The sequence below is a fragment of the Polyodon spathula genome, chromosome 18 (genome assembly GCF_017654505.1).
Source record: "Polyodon spathula isolate WHYD16114869_AA chromosome 18, ASM1765450v1, whole genome shotgun sequence".
Taxonomy (NCBI): domain Eukaryota; kingdom Metazoa; phylum Chordata; class Actinopteri; order Acipenseriformes; family Polyodontidae; genus Polyodon; species Polyodon spathula.
In genome coordinates, this window is record NC_054551.1 from 32,338,914 (window position 1) to 32,359,130 (window position 20,217).

The 20,217-nt window shown below is 37.8% G+C and overlaps 1 protein-coding gene and 1 pseudogene across 1 annotated transcript; both read right to left on the reverse strand.

Moving 5' to 3' along the window:
• The window catches only part of LOC121330687, a 248,659-nt pseudogene that overhangs the window by 74,746 nt on the left and 153,696 nt on the right, over positions 1-20,217 (reverse strand).
• Positions 128-12,906, reverse strand: LOC121330688 (BEN domain-containing protein 5-like). The gene is made up of 6 exons (XM_041277409.1): positions 11,997-12,906; positions 9,442-9,572; positions 8,079-8,511; positions 4,537-4,691; positions 3,780-3,993; positions 128-3,662 (listed from the first exon to the last, which is right to left on the reverse strand). Exons 1-6 carry the CDS (start codon positions 12,175-12,177, stop codon positions 3,466-3,468), a joined length of 1,311 nt encoding a protein of 436 aa, XP_041133343.1. The 5' UTR covers positions 12,178-12,906; the 3' UTR covers positions 128-3,465.

The following is a 20,217-nucleotide window of genomic DNA, read 5'->3' on the forward strand; positions in this document are numbered from 1 at the left end:
AGCTTGGTGTTTAAAAATTTATATAATATATATATATATATATATATATAATTATATATATATATATATATATATATATTATATATATATATAATCATGGCAAATCCCCACCCCCACTCCTCCCTCGAAACAGACCAATTATCTGGTCTATTTTATGATCTAAACAGTAGCAAATCTAAATATTAGCTAGACTTCAGTAGCTGTTATATGGGGAATTCATTCTCCTTGTATTTGTATTGCATTTAGAAATGTGTGCTGCTTTTAATCTCCAGAATTAGAAAATTACATGTCGGCAATGCAATCCAAGTGAGACTGATGGAAGTATTTTTCTAGCTTTATGTACTGTCAGACAGGCAGCAAAAAAAAAAAAAAAAAAAAAAAAATTTACAAAATCCACACCACTATTAGGGCTAACATTTTACAACTGCATGACGGAATTTCATTGAGATAATGAAAAATCTTAAAAAAATAAAAAATAAATTAAAAAAAAGAAGGGGAATCACTTTGGTTTATGAGGGTTACGTTTTTCATTTTATCTGGCTCCAAAAGAAACACAATAGTAGTCTAAACATTTCCCATAAATTAAATTTTGATTTAATTTTGACCCCTTTAACATCATAATCTTTTGACCTTAATGTCAGAGTACATATTCCAGCAGGGCCAATTACTGAACCTGCAAAATGACTGATCTGCTACTGAAAACACTTTGTTTGTTCTGTACTATTTGGTAATTTGTATTTGGAACTTAACAATATGCACTCAGTTGTAAACATTACCATTAAAACGCAATTCTAATACAATGTTATATTCCAGTCCATCCAGTAAGAGGATACATTTCCAAACTGGTGAATCCCACATACAGTGTATGCTTTAAATCCTCACAACTGACAGATCTCTATTCAGTAGAAGATCAGTGCAGTACATTTGATCTTTTTCATCCACCAAAGTAGTGCACTCTGGTGAAACAAAAAAAAATAAAATGTATGTGGTATGGAATTGTTTTTAGTGGTAGAGCTGTATTGGCGATATGCACTGTGATGTGACATGATTTGACACTCTCAAAAATGAAGCATTTGTAATTAGTTTTAATTAAGCTATAGCTAGATTAATTTAAACTATAGATATTCTGAACAAGCGCTCTTCAGATACAAGGTGGTTCTATGTTGAACACTATTAAGGATGGAGTCTATCGTCTGCAAGCCTGGGCAGTTTGCACTCCTTCCATACCTTATGCTTGCCTAAAAACTGACCAGCACTGACTCTACTCCTCAATCTGGCCAATATAAGTGAATGAAGCAAAACAGTATTCATGTCCAAAAACAAGATCAACCACCAACAAGCAAACACAAGACAAACACATTCCATTTTCCATTTGTTTGTTTTGAGTTTGGTTGATTTTACTTTAAGATCTACGTACTTCCTAGGCAAAACCTTGTGGTTTGGCCACTGCCTATATTTCCCAAATCCATAAAAAGCCACTGGTTATTCATCTTCTCTGTGGTAGAAGCAGATGGGGCCACTGTCTGGAATCAAGAAACAGGAAGAACAGTGGCCAAAACAAGGATTCTCTTAGCAAGCTCTAGTCATTCACTTTATTGGTTTTGTTGTATTTGAAGCTATACCCCTTTTAATGGACTAATACCATTGATAAAAGCACCTAACTTCTCCTGCTACAGAACTACTGGTCAGTAAAGTTGGCAACTACAGACGGAAGAGATCTGACAGGGGTTAAAACCTTCTTATAAAATATTGGTTCATGACGTTGTCCTTGAAACCATACCAATGGACAACACTGAAACACATAAAACATTAGGGTCAACTACCACCCTCCACAGCTGCCTTACTTAACCATGTTTTTGGGATCTGGAGAGACAAATAGACATGATTTATAGTACCTCTCTAGGGACTATAGAGCTGTCCCATATAAAGCTGACTGCACAAGATTTTCACCTTTGGAACCCAAAAGCTGCCCAGTATGAAAAGCAAGAGTATGCACTTACTTCAACCCACTGTGGCAACTGCACGCTTGAAAGTTTATTATTAAAGGTGTCCCTGAATACAGGGCCTAGATTTATAACATCAGAGCTTCACACTCCTATATTATTCTTGCAAAGAGGATTTTCTTTTTTGGATAATCAATCATGTTTATTTATAATTTCTCAAATGATTTTGAAAACAAGGAAAGGTCAGCCAGTAAACCTATACGTTTAAGTCACGGGAAAAGGTCTGTTCTTGAGGTGTTTGGTTATCATTTTTTCTCAAGTGCGGCCACATCTAAATTACGGCATTCTGACAACATTTAGAGTATGCAGAGGAAATATCATGAAAATTAAATAACGGCAATAAAACCCCCTATTTACCAGAGAACATTTCCCAGTTATAGCCAGGGAGTCTCTGTTTCGATGCTGGGTAACAGTAAAAATTTAAAAAGGTGTTTAACCTTTTCAATAGTAAAATACAGAACAATAACTGATTCTAAAGTTTCAGTGTTTTACACTGAAATTATAAAAATATCATTAATGGACTTACCCATAAATTAATCTTTCATAGACTACAACAGTGGTGTGCATTTATGGTTAGAATTTTCCAAAAATGTTTTTCAGTGTATAGCCTATCCAGGCAGCATCTAGTTGGGTTGCTATTTTGGTATTTCTAGATATAGGTTTACAATGGGAACTCTTCTTTGATTGTGCTCAGAGGGGCTTTTTTGACGGCTGTGTACCGTAAACAATGGATTTGGCAGTGATTATTGACAAAGACAGAATGCAGTTGACAAGCGTGGTTTTTAAAGTGTTAACCATCATTTAACTTTGTAACCTTTCTTGATGATCAGTGAACTTCTTTTTTGCTAAGTGAAAATGCACAGCTCACACAAACAGCGACAAAAAACTCTATGCAGCCTGGCAAAAAGAAAATTCTAACGGTACCGACCAGTCTGTTTTCTTAAACAGAGAGAGGAAAGAGGGGTATAACATGGGACTAAAACTTCTGTAACGCCTATAAAAAGATACTTAAAATATAAAAATATTTACAATACCCCCCCCCACCCCCACAAAAAAAAAGCTTACTAAGTGAGAAGGATCCATTAAGAGCATAGAGGAAATCAAACTTTCCTACTTTTTAGCTTTCACCAAACCCTCAGGATGATCACAGTTTAAAAAAAAGAAAAAAAAAAAAAAAAAAAAAAGGAAATGCGGTCACAGTTCAGGTATCATTCTGCAGCATTTGCTGTAGACAGCCAGCCAACCCTTGAAAAAGCGCTTTAAGAAATTCTGATGGCATGTCTTGTTAAAAGTTGTCACCATACCTCGTTGTATTTCTTATGGCAGGCCTGAAAGGATGAGCGTGGAGGACATACTTTCTTCTGTCACTTTTGGGCAGCTTCAAAAGAGAGGGCGTCATCCAGTGTCGTTCTTTTAAGCAATCCATGAGGAAAGAAATGAGCTATGGTGACAACTTTTAATACTATATGCCATCGTAGGTGAAATTCTCCATCTTGACTGTCTGTCTAATAAGCAACTTGGATTCCCGCCTCTCCTCATTCTTGATTGATTTGTTGATATCCATGATCTTTTCACAGATGTATTTGTTCACTTTGGACAGTCTCTGTGTAATCTCGGCACTGTCCGCTGTTTCTTGAGATACTCTGTCGTACAGACACTCTGCAAAGAAAGTCAAACAAAAAGCAAGGATCATTTGCAAATAGCAATTTTAAAGTTGTGTAACTAACGCTATAGAAAACAGACCCTGAAAGGTAACTGTAATTTCCACTGCCTTACCTCTCACGATTTTGAGTTTACTTGGCGAGAGCGGGGGCTTCGGCAAGGCGTCTTTCTTTTTCTTGGTGGCTACCCCAGTTACGCTCCTGTTCTTCAGGGTCTCTGTGCCCCAGATCATCACTGCCAGGTTTTTGGTGAACTTAGAGTCTCCTTGTGTGCGCTGCAACTGGTGCCACTTCTCCTCATCCACCCAAATCCCACCACCCAAGTGTACCTGCAGGGAGAAGGGAAAGGATCAGACTGGTACTACAAAAGGAAGGTCATAGCTAAGAACCAGACCCAGCACTTCACAGCATTTCAAATACCCGACAGGATTTCAGCACTGACTGGGTTTGTACAGTACACATATATATTAGAGCACTATGCAGGGCAATTCATAAAAAAAATGGATCATCTGAAAATAAAACAGTGCAGAGTGTCCTACTGAATTATTACTTATCAGAGCACAAGGGTCCCATTTCTTGAATGAGAACATTACAAATAATTAGATTATGTAATAATTGTTTCATGTTTACAGTAGACAGTGGAAAGGGAAAGCAATCAGTGGTGTTGAATGTCCTATAACCAAGTTTCATTACATTTGGATATGCTGTTATCTCTATAAATGCAACATTTTTGTTGCTTACTGTTTGGAAGGGAAGAGTGTGCATGTTTGTTTGTATTATCTATCTTTTAATATATGAATTAACAACATATATATATATATATACACAAATAAAAGTGGGGTAGAACTCAGAAGTGTATGTGTTGAGCATACCTTCCCATCGTTGAAAGTGTATACGTTTCTGGGGGACGGAGAGTGGCTGGAGCTCGAGCTGGCGTTGGCCTCTTCCCGACAGACCTCCCGTGGCTCCATAATTGGCTCCACCGGATCAACTTTGATTGTCTGAGTGCCGTTGTCATGCATTGGCTCTGTAACCAGGACCAAAGAAGACACACACAACGTTGGAAGGGTGGGAGATCACCACCAACAAAGCAAAGCAGCAGACTATTTTCACCTTTTTTTTTTTTTTAAGCTGTGAAGTAGCAGCACTGTTATAAACCCTTTGCGGTCCTATGTCGGACCAGGTCTGACATTACAATTTTCCCTTTCCAGACATCATCAAAAACATGTAAAAGCACAGGTCTTTAGTCATTTTTTCTCCAGAAAAAGCAGAGAACTTTTCAATGCCCGAATGAAGCCCCCCCCCCCCCCCCCAAAAAAAAGGCTGTATCTGATCTATCCATGCACCACAGAGATAACACGGACATAAACAAAGGAGCTAGCTGCTTCTGCGTCCAGCACTCAGACATTTGCAGAGATTTTTGAGATGTTATAGTAATAAAACAATGACTTGGATTGCATTATTGAGGAGTTTGGTGATAAAACGGGTGATCAGGAGAGGATTTATCAGTATGCACATCTATAAAGAGGTATGTGAACAATACAGCGAACAAGGGGTGGGACTTGGCTGGAGATACAGTACAGAGTGTCCTTTTGTGATTCAATGCCTTTTAAACCTGCTTTACTTTGGAAAAAAAAGCAAAATTAAACAGCGTGTGTAAAAATAAAATTGGACCCGACGTGCCTGACAAGCGCTGAATAAATGGATCGCAAAGGGTTCAACTTTCTGAATTACATCATCAGTATTAAATGTGTTTTGATATTTAAACAGAACATGTGTTTGGTACATAGTGTACGTAAGCACATCAAGAGTTTACACGAGATAACTGCTTATCCAACTGCGATGAAACTGGATATCTAGCATTAGTATGTTGATAATATACATCCCTGTCATGCTATAAATATACAACTTGAGCCATCAGTATCAGAAGAAAGTACGTCTGCACAAGGGGACAATACAAAAAAAGATTATAACTGACACTCAGATTCAAAATGTTTCCATCGCATATCTTGAGAATGCACGTGTTTGTCAAATGTGTATAAAAGGCCATATTCACTGACTTGATTCCTTGTTAGAAAGAAAAGGCTATTTAAAAAAAAAAAAAGTGAAAACATAACTTACTGGATATTATGTATTTGTTTACTAGGATGTGAAATTCTGTGGTATACCTCATCCATCCAGGGACTACCACATTACACAGAAACTGAAATACTGCACTTGACTTGCAAGTAACTAGGTTTAAATAAACAAATATTGCCAAAACTTTACTATGTAAATTCGAGGAATACCAAGTGCTGTTACATCATTTGGATAAGCGGTTCCCATTATAGCATTTGGATTTCAGCAACGAAGGATACACAGGTAAACTCTTGTAGTGCCGTACACTGTGCAATTAGCTGCTTTTTAAGTAATAAAATGTATAATACCTGTTCAAGGAATAGTTTTTTTTATTTATTTTTTTCCAGTTTGTAAAGTTTCCTTGTGTAGTTTTATTCAGGTTTCAATTAGTTTATTTTTATTTATTTATATCAATTTTTATTTTTGTCAATGTACCAATTCGTATCATGCTTCAAGGTGAATTCGTAGCATGCTTCCGCCAGCCCCCCTTTAGACTCACAGGACCCCAAAGTGAACTCCAGCAGGTGACTAAACCCTGACCTCACACTGTTCAAGGGTGGCTACTTTAACACTGCGTCTGCCACGTCTCTGGAATTATAATGACACTTATAGAGAAGGCAGCCATTGGGTTAACTGGTCGTTTCAACAGGCATTGCTAACAAAAAATTCAAACACATAAACAAACTACATTCAGAGACACTTCAACCAACACCTGAAACTATTTTCTACTCCACTCTCATAAAACTATTACGATCCAAGAGAGAATGAATTACTGGGAAAATCCCTCCTATTGTTGTCACTGATGTTTTGTACTTTCCACTGCAAGTATTTTAGAAAACGTTGGTATGCTGCAAAAGTCAATTTCTGGGAGCTTTTGAAATCTAAATAAAATCTGTTTGCTTTGTTGGCAAAACCCCAACATATTTTAATGAGCCATCCTGTGGGGATACTGGTTACGCAATGGCGCTGCACATAATGTACAAAAAGGCAATACGCATTTTTTTATTAATATTTAAATTTTGAAACAATAAAAAATATATATATATATATATTTGAGTAGCTTCAAGTTAAAAAATAATCAGAAAGCTTAAACTTGGATATTCCCTACGGATACCGATTTAGGTTGGCCAGGGTGTCCTCAGCTCACCGCGTACCAGCGACCCCTGTGTTCTGGCCGGGCGCCTGCGGGCTTGCCTGTAAGCTGCCCAGGGCTGTGTTGTCCTCCGAAGCTGTAGCTCTGAGGTGGCTGCATGGTTAGTCTGCAGCGTGTAAAGAAGCGGTCAGCTGACGGCACACGCTTCGGAGGACAGCGTGTGTTCGTCTTCGCCACTCCCGAGTCAGCACAGGGGTGGTAGCGGTGAGCTGAGCCTAAAAAAATAATTGGACACTACTAAATTGGGGAGAAAATAATAACTGGCGACGACTAAATTTATAAAAATAAAAAAAAAGAAGAAAAAAATAGGATCTGAAATGACTTTCTGAAGTGCTTGTAGCTAACAAAATAATTCCATAAATCTTAACTGCTTTACAGTTCCATTAGCTACATATTGCTTATTCTCAGGAAATCTGTTACACTTCAGCTTCCTGTGTCACTTCACCTCAGGAGTGTATCTGGGGTAAAAAAAAACACATTACTGGCTGAAAGCATATCAATCAACGGAGGAATGGTACTGCTTGCAAATCATCTTGATGGAAGTGCACAACAATTAAGATTTATGGAATTATCATTTTAACCCTTTGCGGTCCTACATCGGATCAGGTCCGACATTACAATTTTCCCATTTCTGGTCCGACATCATCAAAAAGATGTCAAGCACAGGTCTCTAGTCATTTTTTTCTCCAGAAAAAGCAGAGAAAACCTTTCAATGACATTTGCAGAGCTTTTTGAGATGTTATAGTAATAAAATAAAGACTTGGATCGCATTATTGAGAGTTTGGTGATAAAATGAGTGATCAGGAGAGGATTTATCAGTACTGATGTCCTTTTGCCTTTTAAACCTGTTTTACTCCGAAAAAAAAAAAAATTTAAACAGCGCGTGTAAAATAAACAGTGCGTGTGAAAATAAATTGGACCTGACGCGTCTGACAAGCTCTGAGTCAACAGACCGCTAAGGGTTAAATTAGTTATCCTACCAATACTATCCCCATGTCTCTTCTGATAACCTCCTAAAAGACATCCATGGAAATAAAAGGAACCACTTGGCTGAATTTAACAAGGGCCTTGATAGCACCTGATCGTTTTAGTAACACATTTCAACGAGGACAGTGCTGAAGTAAACAGTCCCCAGACTCTTACCACTGCCGAGCCTCAGGAGCAGGACGTCCTGCAGCCTCCGGTTGAAGTCTCTCAGCTCCTTCACTTCGGCCATCAGGCTGCCATACTCTTTGAGCTTCTTGGCCTGCTGTACCAGCTGCCTGCGCGTACGCTCCAGTTCCTGCTGGAGGCGCCGCATCTCTTCCTCCTGTTGCCTGTAGTTGTGCACCAGCTCCTCATAGAGGTAGCGTGGCACCATGGCCTCCCCTGTGCCCGAGTCCTCCACCACACTGTCCTCCTCATTGTCCTCCTCATCTGCATCATCCTCCTCCTCCTCCTCCTCCTCCTCCTCCTCCTCCTCCTCCTCCTCCTCCTCCTCCGCGTACGAGTTCACAGCATTGCGCTCCAGCCGGGCAACCACAGCCGCCAGGCTCTTTGAAGAGTTTGCACTCGAGGAGTGACTGTGCTCTTGTGCCTGGAGTTGGGGAAGGGATACTGGGCTTAAACCTATGATTAATAAGGAGTTAGGTGTCCTGAATCCAGCACAGGTCACAAGTCAAATGAATTTGGAGGTTTCAGCTTAGCCCCCAGTGGACATTACAGCTTGGATCACAAAACCACAACATGCAGTGAGCGGTGCTCTCAGAGAAGCTTGGGGTGGCTATCATAGTGCAGTACACAGTGTTCCTCACCTTTCATTGACGAAATTTACAAACTGAAAATAATGCTGCAGGCAGCAAAGATGCAATAAGTTGAAGAGTAAGGTTGACTCATTATTTCAGGGTGGTGATGTCTACAACTGTTCTGGTTCTTAGTTTGGTAGCATCCTACAGTTGTCCCAAACTTAAATGTACTTCCATACGCCATGAATAACTAACAGTCAAATGATGCAACAATTTTCAATTTATAAGTCAGTCCTTTGGAAATACTGCATATAAAATATTTTTGGCTCCTTTAAACTTCAATAGTAAAATCTCAGCAAATATCAGACAAAACAGTTTACTTTGCCCTTTTTAACACTCAAATTAGCAGCAAGTTTGGCAGTGGGTTGATTTGTAATTTGTGCAATACAAAACCAGCCTCAAGCCATTCTTAGATGCATGAAGAAATGATTCCCGTACCTGGATTTTACGTGGATTTTAACTAAAGTTTGACATTTACAATGTCCAAAGCTCAAAAATAATGTCTTAGCGACTGGGCTATTTTACACTCCATCAAAAACTATGTGGCATCTACAGTATTCATTACACTCTGAGGCTCTTATGTTAAATCACAGTTACAAGACAGACACACATTCAACCTACATTATGTAGAAGCCTCATCTTGTTTTTGGGGCGACTGACCCCAAACACCCGAGTGGCTTCCACGAATTTCTTTAGTATGCTGGGAAGTCAAGGAGATGTACCTTTTTGTGTCTGAGTGGCATTGGTTCCTCCCCAAAGTGATTCTGCTGTGATTTTTCAACATCTTTTGTGGAGAGTTTGGGAATCTTCATCTTCTTCTGCAAAATGCTGTGTTCAAACTCTTGTATGTTTTCTTTAAGAATTCAGCAAGAACAGGTGGTCATTTTGATACAGTAGCAGTTTAATTATTAAAATAACACTGAATTCTTTAAATGAAAGCAGCCATCCATGTGGTGGTGATATCGGGAAAGAAACTGCTGCTTTATCTTGTAGGAGATGACATTCTGCATAAAGTAATAAGTATGTATTTGATTTCTTTACTTCTATGTTCAAGTTGTATTTTCATACTTTGATATAGCTTAAAGCACATGTAACTAACTAAGCAAGACATTTGCAGTCTCTCACATCTTGCTGTCTGGGCAGACAGCCAAAGTTAGCAGGTCTCTAATCAAGATGTGTGGAGGAGTGGAGACACAGTGTGAAAACAGAACACCACAAAGGACTAATTTGAAACAGTTTCTAACAGGTTAGGTTAAGATGTAAAATTCTTAAACGTGATGCACTACAGAATGTTACAGGTTTGGTCGAGTTTCCCCCCTTACCAGGAGGTGTGTTGAAGGTGTGTGATAGCAGGGTGGATCCATAGTGATTGGAAGAGAGTATAAGAAATGGAGTGGGAATGCTAATACAGTCATAGTATTTAATGTAATGTTTTTGTTTGAATGCACAGACGTCTGTGTTATGATGCAAACGTATACATTAGGGCATGCTGTGACCTGCACGTTTTTGCTTGCTTGTATCTAATGTTTATACAGTTGTATTTATATACGAAAATAACGTTAAGTATTTTTGATAATAAAATAATTTGTCACATTTATTTCCCTACAATCTTAACCCACAACATACACTGTGACCTTGCCTTACATTTTGTTTAAAATATAAAGGTTAAATAAAAGTTAATTCAAAGTCCAATATTTTCCCAGTTACTAATCTGTAATTTTTATTAAGGACAGCTATGAAGTGGCTATCAAACACTAATTGTAGGGCTTTGCTTGCTACTTTCCCATCTCCCTGGCTGATAGAAAATGGTATATGTTGTTATGTACACTAATAAACACACGATTTTACGCCAGGGGTTGTCTCTTTCTCTCTCATATATGCCAGGGGTTGAATATATATATATATATATATATATATATATATATATATATATATATATTATTATTATACATATCTATATATATATATATATGTGTGTGTGGTGTGTATGAATATATCTATATATATTATATATATATTATATATAGTATATATATATATAATTTGAATCAAGTTCTGCTGTAAAAGCGTGACAAGCAACTAATGGGAAGTGGTAAACCAACCGCTTTCATGACAAACGCAAGCCTGTCTTGTGCTTGTGAGAAGTGAATCAAAATGTTTACTGTATCCACAACGGACAATGCAAAGAAATATGCTCAGTTCATGCTATTTGTTAATCAAAATTTAGATGCACTTTACTTATTTAACAATATGGTCTATAATATGGCTTTAAAGAATTGATGCAAATAATGTACTGGTCCAGATTTCTGCCACACACAGATATTGTGTTGCTCTGCATATACTCACTCTGCCAATTACTGCATGGTCGAAAAAGCAACAGGTTTGAGAACGCATACAAACTGTAACGATATAAAAATGTATCGTTGACCTTTTTGGACCTTCCAATAAACCTGTGAGACATTGATTGCAGCTTTGTTATTACCCACTGCTATGACATTCACGTTTTCCATTAGTAAGGTGCACTTTGTGTTGGTGGTCCACTATTAAAGGCGATATATAAAAATACAGATTATTTATGCATTGGCAGCACTTTCAAAACTCTGTCCCTAGTACATAACAGATTTTTTTTTTTTTCAAAACAAAAAATAATGATTACATTAAATACAAAATGTACACGTTCCTCCACTTCAGTTACAAGCAGGCTTCAGTGTGTTACCCAAGCAAATGCATTTAAAACGTTTTCTGGTTAAATGTGCAGGTGTTTTTATTCGCTATACATAAAGTAATAAACAACAGCTCCTGGTTGTTACTACAAGGACTAGTCAGGACGTAACGGTAACTTTTGTACAATACCATTAAACGGGGTAATATATCGTTACAAAATATCCTTGTCTTTGAATGAAGACCTTTCTATTATAATTCATCATCAGAGCACAGGGATTATATAATTTAAACAAGACACCCCCAATCTGTGTTTGGGCCTAAACAGCACTAGTAGTAAAACACATATGCTATCTCAAAGCTGATCAAGAATTCTGATAATCACACAACCATTTGGTGTTAGCACAAACTTCTGGGAATAATAAACCTGCAATTTATACATTACACACAGGGCTTAATGGAAGCTGAGATGTGACTGATGTCAATGTACTACCTCGCACAGCCTGCACCACGCTTTTCTTAACTATATGATCGTAATCAACTACCCTACCCTATATAAATTGTCAAAATATATGTCGATAAAGCAGAACAAATAGGGTTTTCTGAAATGACTTACCTGCAAGCGCCAGTATTTGTGCATTTCCAGGCTGGCCTGTGCCATTCTCTTCTGTTCTGTTAACCAAATACACCTTTTGATTATCGAAATCCGTCTTGTGCAGAGGTCTAAAATCCTTTACATTGGAAACTGGAAGCGCGTAGCAAACATCGTCTTCCAGAAACCTCACAAAAGCAAACATTCTTTCTTCTTTGGTCCTGCACTTTAATTATGATTACTATTTTCCGCATATAAGTATAAAAACTATATATAAAAACACACACAAAGAGGGGAAAGGGAAAGGCCTCTGCAATCAGCTGCTCTGGCCTGGTCTCCCCTGCACTCCAGGAAATCGGCTTTTTTTCTTCACACAACACCAGGCTATAATAATCAACGCGAGAAAAATAGAAAATAAAAATGAAGTCCTTGGGGGGGGAAAAACAAACAAACAAAACAAAAAAAAAAACACCATTTACAAAGTGGCTCCAAAATATCCGTTTTATTGTATGGTCATCGTAAAAAAAATATATTTTCAGTAATACAGAAAATTGTGTTTTATGGAATTTACTTTTTTTTTTACGTGACAACGGAGCTTCTTTTTTTTTACCCACTCGAACCCTGCCCTTTTGCGTTTCTTCGCGTTATTTTATTATTATTATTTTTTTTTTTACCATTTAAACATTTTATAAAAGTGTAGGTCCCATCCCCCGTGGAATTTGTTTCAGATACCCATTTTTGACATGACCCCGCGCTGGAAAGTCGCACGAGGATAACATTTGAGAAAATGCACATAGACGTTTAAAAAGTTTTCCTTTCTTTGTGCAGATTCTTCATACCAAAAAAACACGTCTTTTTTTCTAAAACATAAAACATTTTAGTAGTTTACATATAACACTGGCGTTTCCTCGTTCTACCTCGACCAACCACTGAAGGCTGGTACATTCGTTGGGGAAATACCAGTTTAATTCAGTTCTAACCAGTACGTTCCAACAAGTCTCCCCATAGAGACCAGTGAGCGCAGCAAGTCGTCCGAAGCACACGCACACACTAGCTGTTGCAGTAAACCAGTTCGACCAGTTCCGTGGTAGCTGGTAGGGTAAAATTATCGATACTACCAGTGGCGTCTGCTGTGGTGCGGTTGCTATTGAGACATATGTGGGGTGTGCTTACAATGCCAAGGGGCAATAAAATAAGTTTGACGCTGTTTCGTAAATACAAACATAATGCGCTTATATACAGTTCATATACAATTGCTCAAGTTCAGTCGTTTCACAAATAACATTCTCCACATTTCTTTGGTACCTCAAACCACCAACCTATACATATAAACTATGGGGGGTATACGAAGCCTCAATTTACTGAGGATGTTATATATATATTAATTGATAGATAGATAGATAGATAGATAGATAGATAGATACACACACACAGTACAGTTTGTTTTAATAGACTCTGTTGTATTCAACGTAAACGGAAAAACTTTGCATAAACGAAATCTAGAAGCTGCATATCAATTCAGATCTGCATCAAATTCTGTGAACAGTTTTTTTTTTTTTTTTTTTTAATGCAATCTTGGATATGAAATCACCTGCCAACCAAGCTCTGTTAAAGTCTGTCAGATGTTCTGTCTTTCCCATTGCTGGGAGATGTACTGTACACTATATAAAAACGACATGTCTGTATAAGCAAAACATTTAAGAATTTCTGATTTACCACTGGGGACAGCACAATTAAAGAAGCATTTCCTTATCTTTTAAGGCATGCACTACACTGAGAAAATATTACTAATAATTATGAAATCCCTCCATTGAACTTTACCCAGACTCAATATCACACAATTAATAATCTTGCAAAAAGACAGCGAAGATATTGTAAGTCTAGTAGATAAATGTTTTGGTTAGCACCTTGATCAAAGTTTGTGAACACAGGAATAATGTGTATAACATATAAGAAATCCTATGGACCCTTCTTGATCATATATGCAATACAATCCACTGTTACTATGGAGAGTAGGCTATCCAAGCTAAGTGCTGGACAATACTCTCACTGCAAAGATTCAGTCAATGCTATTTTATATGCTGCTGCTGCTGCTGCTGTTGCTGCTTCAAGCAGGTGCATTACCTGGATCAACACTGCAAAACACGACACTATTTTCCTAGCACTGTTGAAAAGGAGTTTAGTGCCAGGAGGGAACTCCAAGCTAATTTAATTGCAGACAATTAATTCACTGGATCCTAATAGGAAATTGATTTATACTGTTGGCTATTTATGGAAAAAATAAAAAGCTTTGAGCGATTTAGAAATGCATTTAATGTCCTTCAAAGTGTCCTTAATTCTTTTGCAAGTCAGATTGGATTACAATGGCAATGATTTCACATAGGAACCAGGTAAAACCACCATGTTCCAAAAACAACTGTTCCACACTGAAAAGCTGTTAAACCAACGGGTGCTACGAAACTGAAAGACAATGAAGGACACAGATTAAAGTATGAAGGACAGGGCTTCTCGGTATAAAACTGCAGTGTTTGTTCAATGGAAAATGAATCAAAATAACAGGAGTGAAATAACACTGTGCTTAATATCTCCTTTGGTGTCCTTCAGTTTAGTAGCACTCAAACAAGGACCGCAATGTAAAATGTAAAAAGCGCTGTGATTTGTGTTTTACAAAGAGATGTCTTTTAAATTAAGCAATTACAATCTATTTCTCATAATCAGGCTCACAATTCAAGCCAATATCTCTTAAGTTGAAGTTATTCAAATAGGAAAGCCCTCTATTGACAGATTTAAATACTGCCAATTAGCCCTTTGAATACCAATATTCTGAAAATCAACCAGCCTTTAAGAGTCTTGTTAGTGTATTTCTGTTATTAGAGACATGAACAATGTCAGGTAGTGTCCTAATTTAATTATTTAAACCACAGCATTTAAATAAGAAGTATTGCCATAATTGTAAACAATACAGCTAAGATGCGTAACGTGGGAACAAAAAAATCAAGAAGCAGCATTGCAAGAGGAACCATGACATGGATACACTGGGATGCTTATAAGACAGATCCATAAGTAAAAGTGCATTCCCCATGTGCATATCAGGATTATATTTAAAAAATATATATTACAATGATATGGAGAACGTGATACACAGCAAAGTTAAAGTAAGGCATTTCTTGTAAACATTGCAAGGTTTTCTGTAGCCCTTTGCCATTGCTTACTCATATATACAGTATATGTTTAGACCACAGATAACTCAGTTTTGCTTTTTTATTTAGTGTACCCAATTATAATTTTTCCCCCGATTTTGAATGCCCAATCGCTTTTCTCCTCACCGCAGCAATTCCCCACATGGCTCAGGAGACCCAAAGATTCAGTGGGCATCCTCTGATCCCAGGACCAAGCCAGCTTCCTTTTTCAGATGTCGATAAGCTACCGACCTCTGGAGGACAAAGGCCAGCCCTGCAGGTGTCTGCTCTGAGCACACTGGGCGCCTGGCCAGCAGGGTTCACTGCAGAGCGATGAGGAGAAGAGGTCCTTGCTGGTTTTACCTCCCTAACCCATGGGAGTGCCAGAGCCAATGCGACACTCCTTTCAGAGTCCTCAGTGAAGGCCAGCTGCTTCGCAAAGCCAGGATGTGAATCTGCGCTGTGTGACTCGCCCTGCACACCACACGGCTGCACTTCTATCAGGTGAGCCCCCATCCAGTTTCATTTTTAATCTACTAATAATATTCATAAAAATATGTCCAGCAGAACTCCTTGGTCATCTGCAATGAGATTCTAATTCATTATGCATGTTCCGTTTGTAATTTGGAAACAATTCATAGTCATAATTCACTGTTTTCAATACGTCAGATAACGAAATGAAGATGGACTATTTATTTCATATCCATTTCAGTTGCCCTTCAAGTACAGGGGATCAGTATGAGGAAAGCGGAAAGCACAGCTTGCAATGCAGACCTCTTGTCTGAATCTTGCCTTCATTTAGCAGGAGTGCGCTTTCACTAACCGATCATTACTGTAATCAATACACTCCCCTATTACTTTAGTTCCCTCAGCAGGTCCTATTGAATTCAAAAGCCATTGGAATGCAGGGGAAGAATGACGAGAAGAAAGCAACATTCTGATAGAAAACTTCTCAGCAATGATTATCTTGTTTTGTTTTGTTTTTCTGTGTGAGCACTTGGTGTTTTGGGGGGGGGGAACAAACAACATGTACCTTTTCTTCTTCCCCTTGTCTCTGGCAGAATGACAAAGGCACTCGACACACAGGGAGCTCTTTGTTATTATAAAATAAGTCGGGCTGTTACACAACGTGATGGATTTCTTCACTTGTACTTTAATAGAGAGGAACACAGTCGATAAATGGCACTAACAATTCCGTTCTGCTTCGCCTGTCATAATTGAAAACTAACTGAGGCAGAACTTTGGATGCTTTTCTCTGACATTATTTTATTTTATATTTTGATTTAGATAAGCCATCAGGGACAGAGGCTTGTGCGGCCACAATTGTAATTCTGAGATTCTTGTGACTGCTGGGAAATGCAGACATTCCTGAAATTCCTGAAATCTACAGTCTCTGCACAGTCTGAAGGGACTCCTTTAGAGGTGCTAAGGTAGTGTGGGGCAATGGGGGTTGAAAGACCCTACAATATAAATCAAAACATTGTTGTAAATTTGGTCAAAAGTGACCACATAAATTATATTTTAAACTAGGCTGCAGTAAAACACAAGCTGACATCAACTTGATAATCCAGTACAGTGGGACCACTACTGCTCACTAGATCAAGGCACAGTACAAGTTTGATCATATATCTTGTGCCTAACAACCTCTTATTAGTAGTACACCTTAACTGTATACCATTTTGTTTTCCACACTTTATTTCCAATTTGCCTTTATTCCCATCCTGAAGCCATACTACAGATTCACTTCCTGTGCAGTAGGTTAAACCTTCTATTTTCAGAGCTAAACCTGTTCAGTTCACTCCACTCATCCTCATACCTGTAATCCCATGGATTACTGTACGATAATAGAACAAATATTACGACAGTTTTGCATTTTATATATATATATACACACACACACACACACACACACACACATACAGACTAGGTGTGCCGTCTATCGGGTATTGATGTGCTATACAGTATACTGTGGTGTTTCTTATAGGTTGGTATACAAGGGATGTAACCCAAGGCTGTACAATCATGAGTGTTACACACAGGCTTCACATTATATTACAAACATGTCTGATTGCTCTTATCTGAACTCTCCACGTTTATTCTAAAACAATAAAGTGTGCAAATGTACGACTGAACCCGCGACTGCAATCGGGTTAGACATTATGAAATATAATATAATTTCTTTACAAACAAATCGTCCAGCACCTCACTCAGAAACGCAAAACTATCTGTACAGGGAAGCCATTTAAACACTTCCCAAGAGACTAGTTTCAGTGCTGGTCCTGCAGTGAGAAACGTTTTAGGAGACATTGGCACAGCAGGCCGTCTGCTCATTGGAGAGTGCCAGACACCGCGCACGAGCAATTAGACCCTCACAGCTTTGAGCATTCATCTTTATTGTTGTGAAATTACTTTGGATGCAAAAAAGGGGGGGAAGATGTCTGAAGCTTTAGTGTGACATGCAAGCAATTTGCTATGACTTGAATTCTAAGAATGCTATTTTTTTATTATTGTAGACACTGATACTAGCATGATTGGTACCACATACTATCCTGGGAAAGAAGGATAATTAGTAGTTTTAATGCACACAATTGTGAACATTTTTAGTATTTTCTTTTACATCAATTAATTGTTCCATGTAACACAATTAATACCTGTTGTACATACGTGTCAAATTTACTTCCCTCGGCTCCCTCTAGATGTCAGCCTCATGCATGACTACTCGATATAGTGGGCACACTGGGTAAGTCTGCCAGAGATTGTACTAGTTTTGGTCCTTGTTACTCTAACAGTCAAATTAATTAACTGTTATTTTCATAATAATTAGGAATTAGGACTGTTAATTTAAAATAAAGAAAATTCAAGCCAGGTAAATTATGCATACTTTTGCCGTCCAAAATGTAATTTTCAAAAAAGTTTGTTGGAACACATATTGTTAATAGGAGTTCAATGTTTTGTGATACACAATCTGGCTAGTTGATATTTGTGAACATAGCAGGTCTTTGTAGAGTAAGTGGGTCTCCAGACATAATCACGCGGTAAAGAAGAACTGTTCTTTATTATAGCATGTTCTGTTATGACCTCATCTGTCTGTCTTTCTGCTGTGCTTCAAAACCACAAATCATTGCCTCTGACAGCCAGCAAGTCTAAGCTAATGTATTGGAGAGCATGGTTTGATGTGTGTATCTCTGAGGAGACAGACCCAGACAATTGCACAGAGGTAACTATCCCAATACACTGACGAGAAAAGGGACACATTTTAAAGCATTTACTCAGCTTATATGAACTATTACTTTTAAAGCAGGGGAAAAAAACTACAACCTAAATGACAGTAATAAAATTGAAGGGCCTTTAAGTTTTGTTACATTACTGTGTTTTTAAAGTGGTTTTTATACAGTAAATAATTACCCATTTTCTTCAATTAATATTATATATATATATATATATATATATATATATATATATATATATATATATATAAACAACAGTCCTTGAAATTAATAGCATGGGTACATAAATTACTAATGCGACTGCCCTGCGACAGACCTTCTAAGCAGCAGCAAATGTACCAGCAACCCTTAACCGGTGTCCTTTACCTTATATATACAGAAACCACCTTCTTTTTTCATTATTGACATTGAAGTACTGATTTTACTTAACAGAAAAAAGACACATGGCTTCCGTAATAGTAACAGTACTAATCATTTAGATCAGTTTAATACTGTTTATTAGGACCCCAGTTACTCCAAGGAATATCTCATTGATCACTGATTGATTCCAAATATGTCATTTAAAGCTACAGTAACCTTTACCTATAAATAAGTCTGCTAAGGCAGGTTATTGAATTGATCAACCTATATCCCGCCAGGATAAGCCACAGCATTTTAGAGCATTTTACAGCACCAATGTCTGTAATGAGGGACAGGCTGGTGTGATATTAATCCAGGTCAGACGACAGTATTGAGAGCAGACACGGATTGCATGTACAAGCACAGAACACATTTCTTTTAGCAGTCAGATGCTTCAGACCACACACTGCCTAGTTCCATAGTTCCATTCTATAACATCCATGTCACAGAGTCAGGTGCTTCTATTATTCACTGCAGATACATCCGAGGCACGTCTACACAGTAGAGTACAACCCAGTAGGTGGAGCAGATGACCTATATACGTTACTTAAAGGTACAGTAAACAAACGGTAAAGGATCATTACAGGAGTCAGCCCAGATTGCATCAACCACCTATCCTTGGTTATTCTGAGATTACCACAAAGCCTATATACGGTATATTTGGTGTGTGTTAAGACGCAATTGGCTTGATCGTGGGATCGGAGGATGGCCGCTGACACCACACCAGCTGTTGTGGGGAACTGCAATAGCTAATATTACAATATCCACTTATCTAAAGGGGGTGCAAACAAAAAAAAATACAATCTGGTAATGTAGTCAGATTATAAAATGCATTTATGCATTTATTATTTCAATGGAATTACTTGTGATTTATTAAAAATATAATCCAATCAATGTTATCTGTTTATTGAAGCAGGATTAAATAACTATTGATATCTCCATCTTTCTTACAAAGGCGCTGTGGAAAGGCACTGGCAATCAATTTCAGATTACATTTACAAGATCCAATCTAGAAGAGCTCTGTCACACAATTAAAATCAATTAAAATCCCCTGTTGCAGAACATGTAGGCCTACAGGTTGTCTAGGGGATTTCTTGAAACAAACACACCAAACCTGTAAAGATTACTGCAGCACCTCTTAAATGTAAAATAATGTTTCCGCAGTTAGTTTATATATTAAAATATTGAAAAGCAGCTACACCTATTGTTTGTTTATTTTACTTTCAATAACCTGCCCTTTGTTTTTTTGTTTGTTTTTTTCGTAGTCATAATAACTAAGCTTTATCCTTTGCAACGTTTATTTTTCAAGGGCTCACCTTTTAGAGTATGTATTTGACTGGGGTCTTTCACTGGAACACTAATCATACAACAGGTTTCACCACTTTCAGTTTCTGACCAGCGGAGCTGAAAACATGCCATGATTGAGTCCACCCCAGCTGC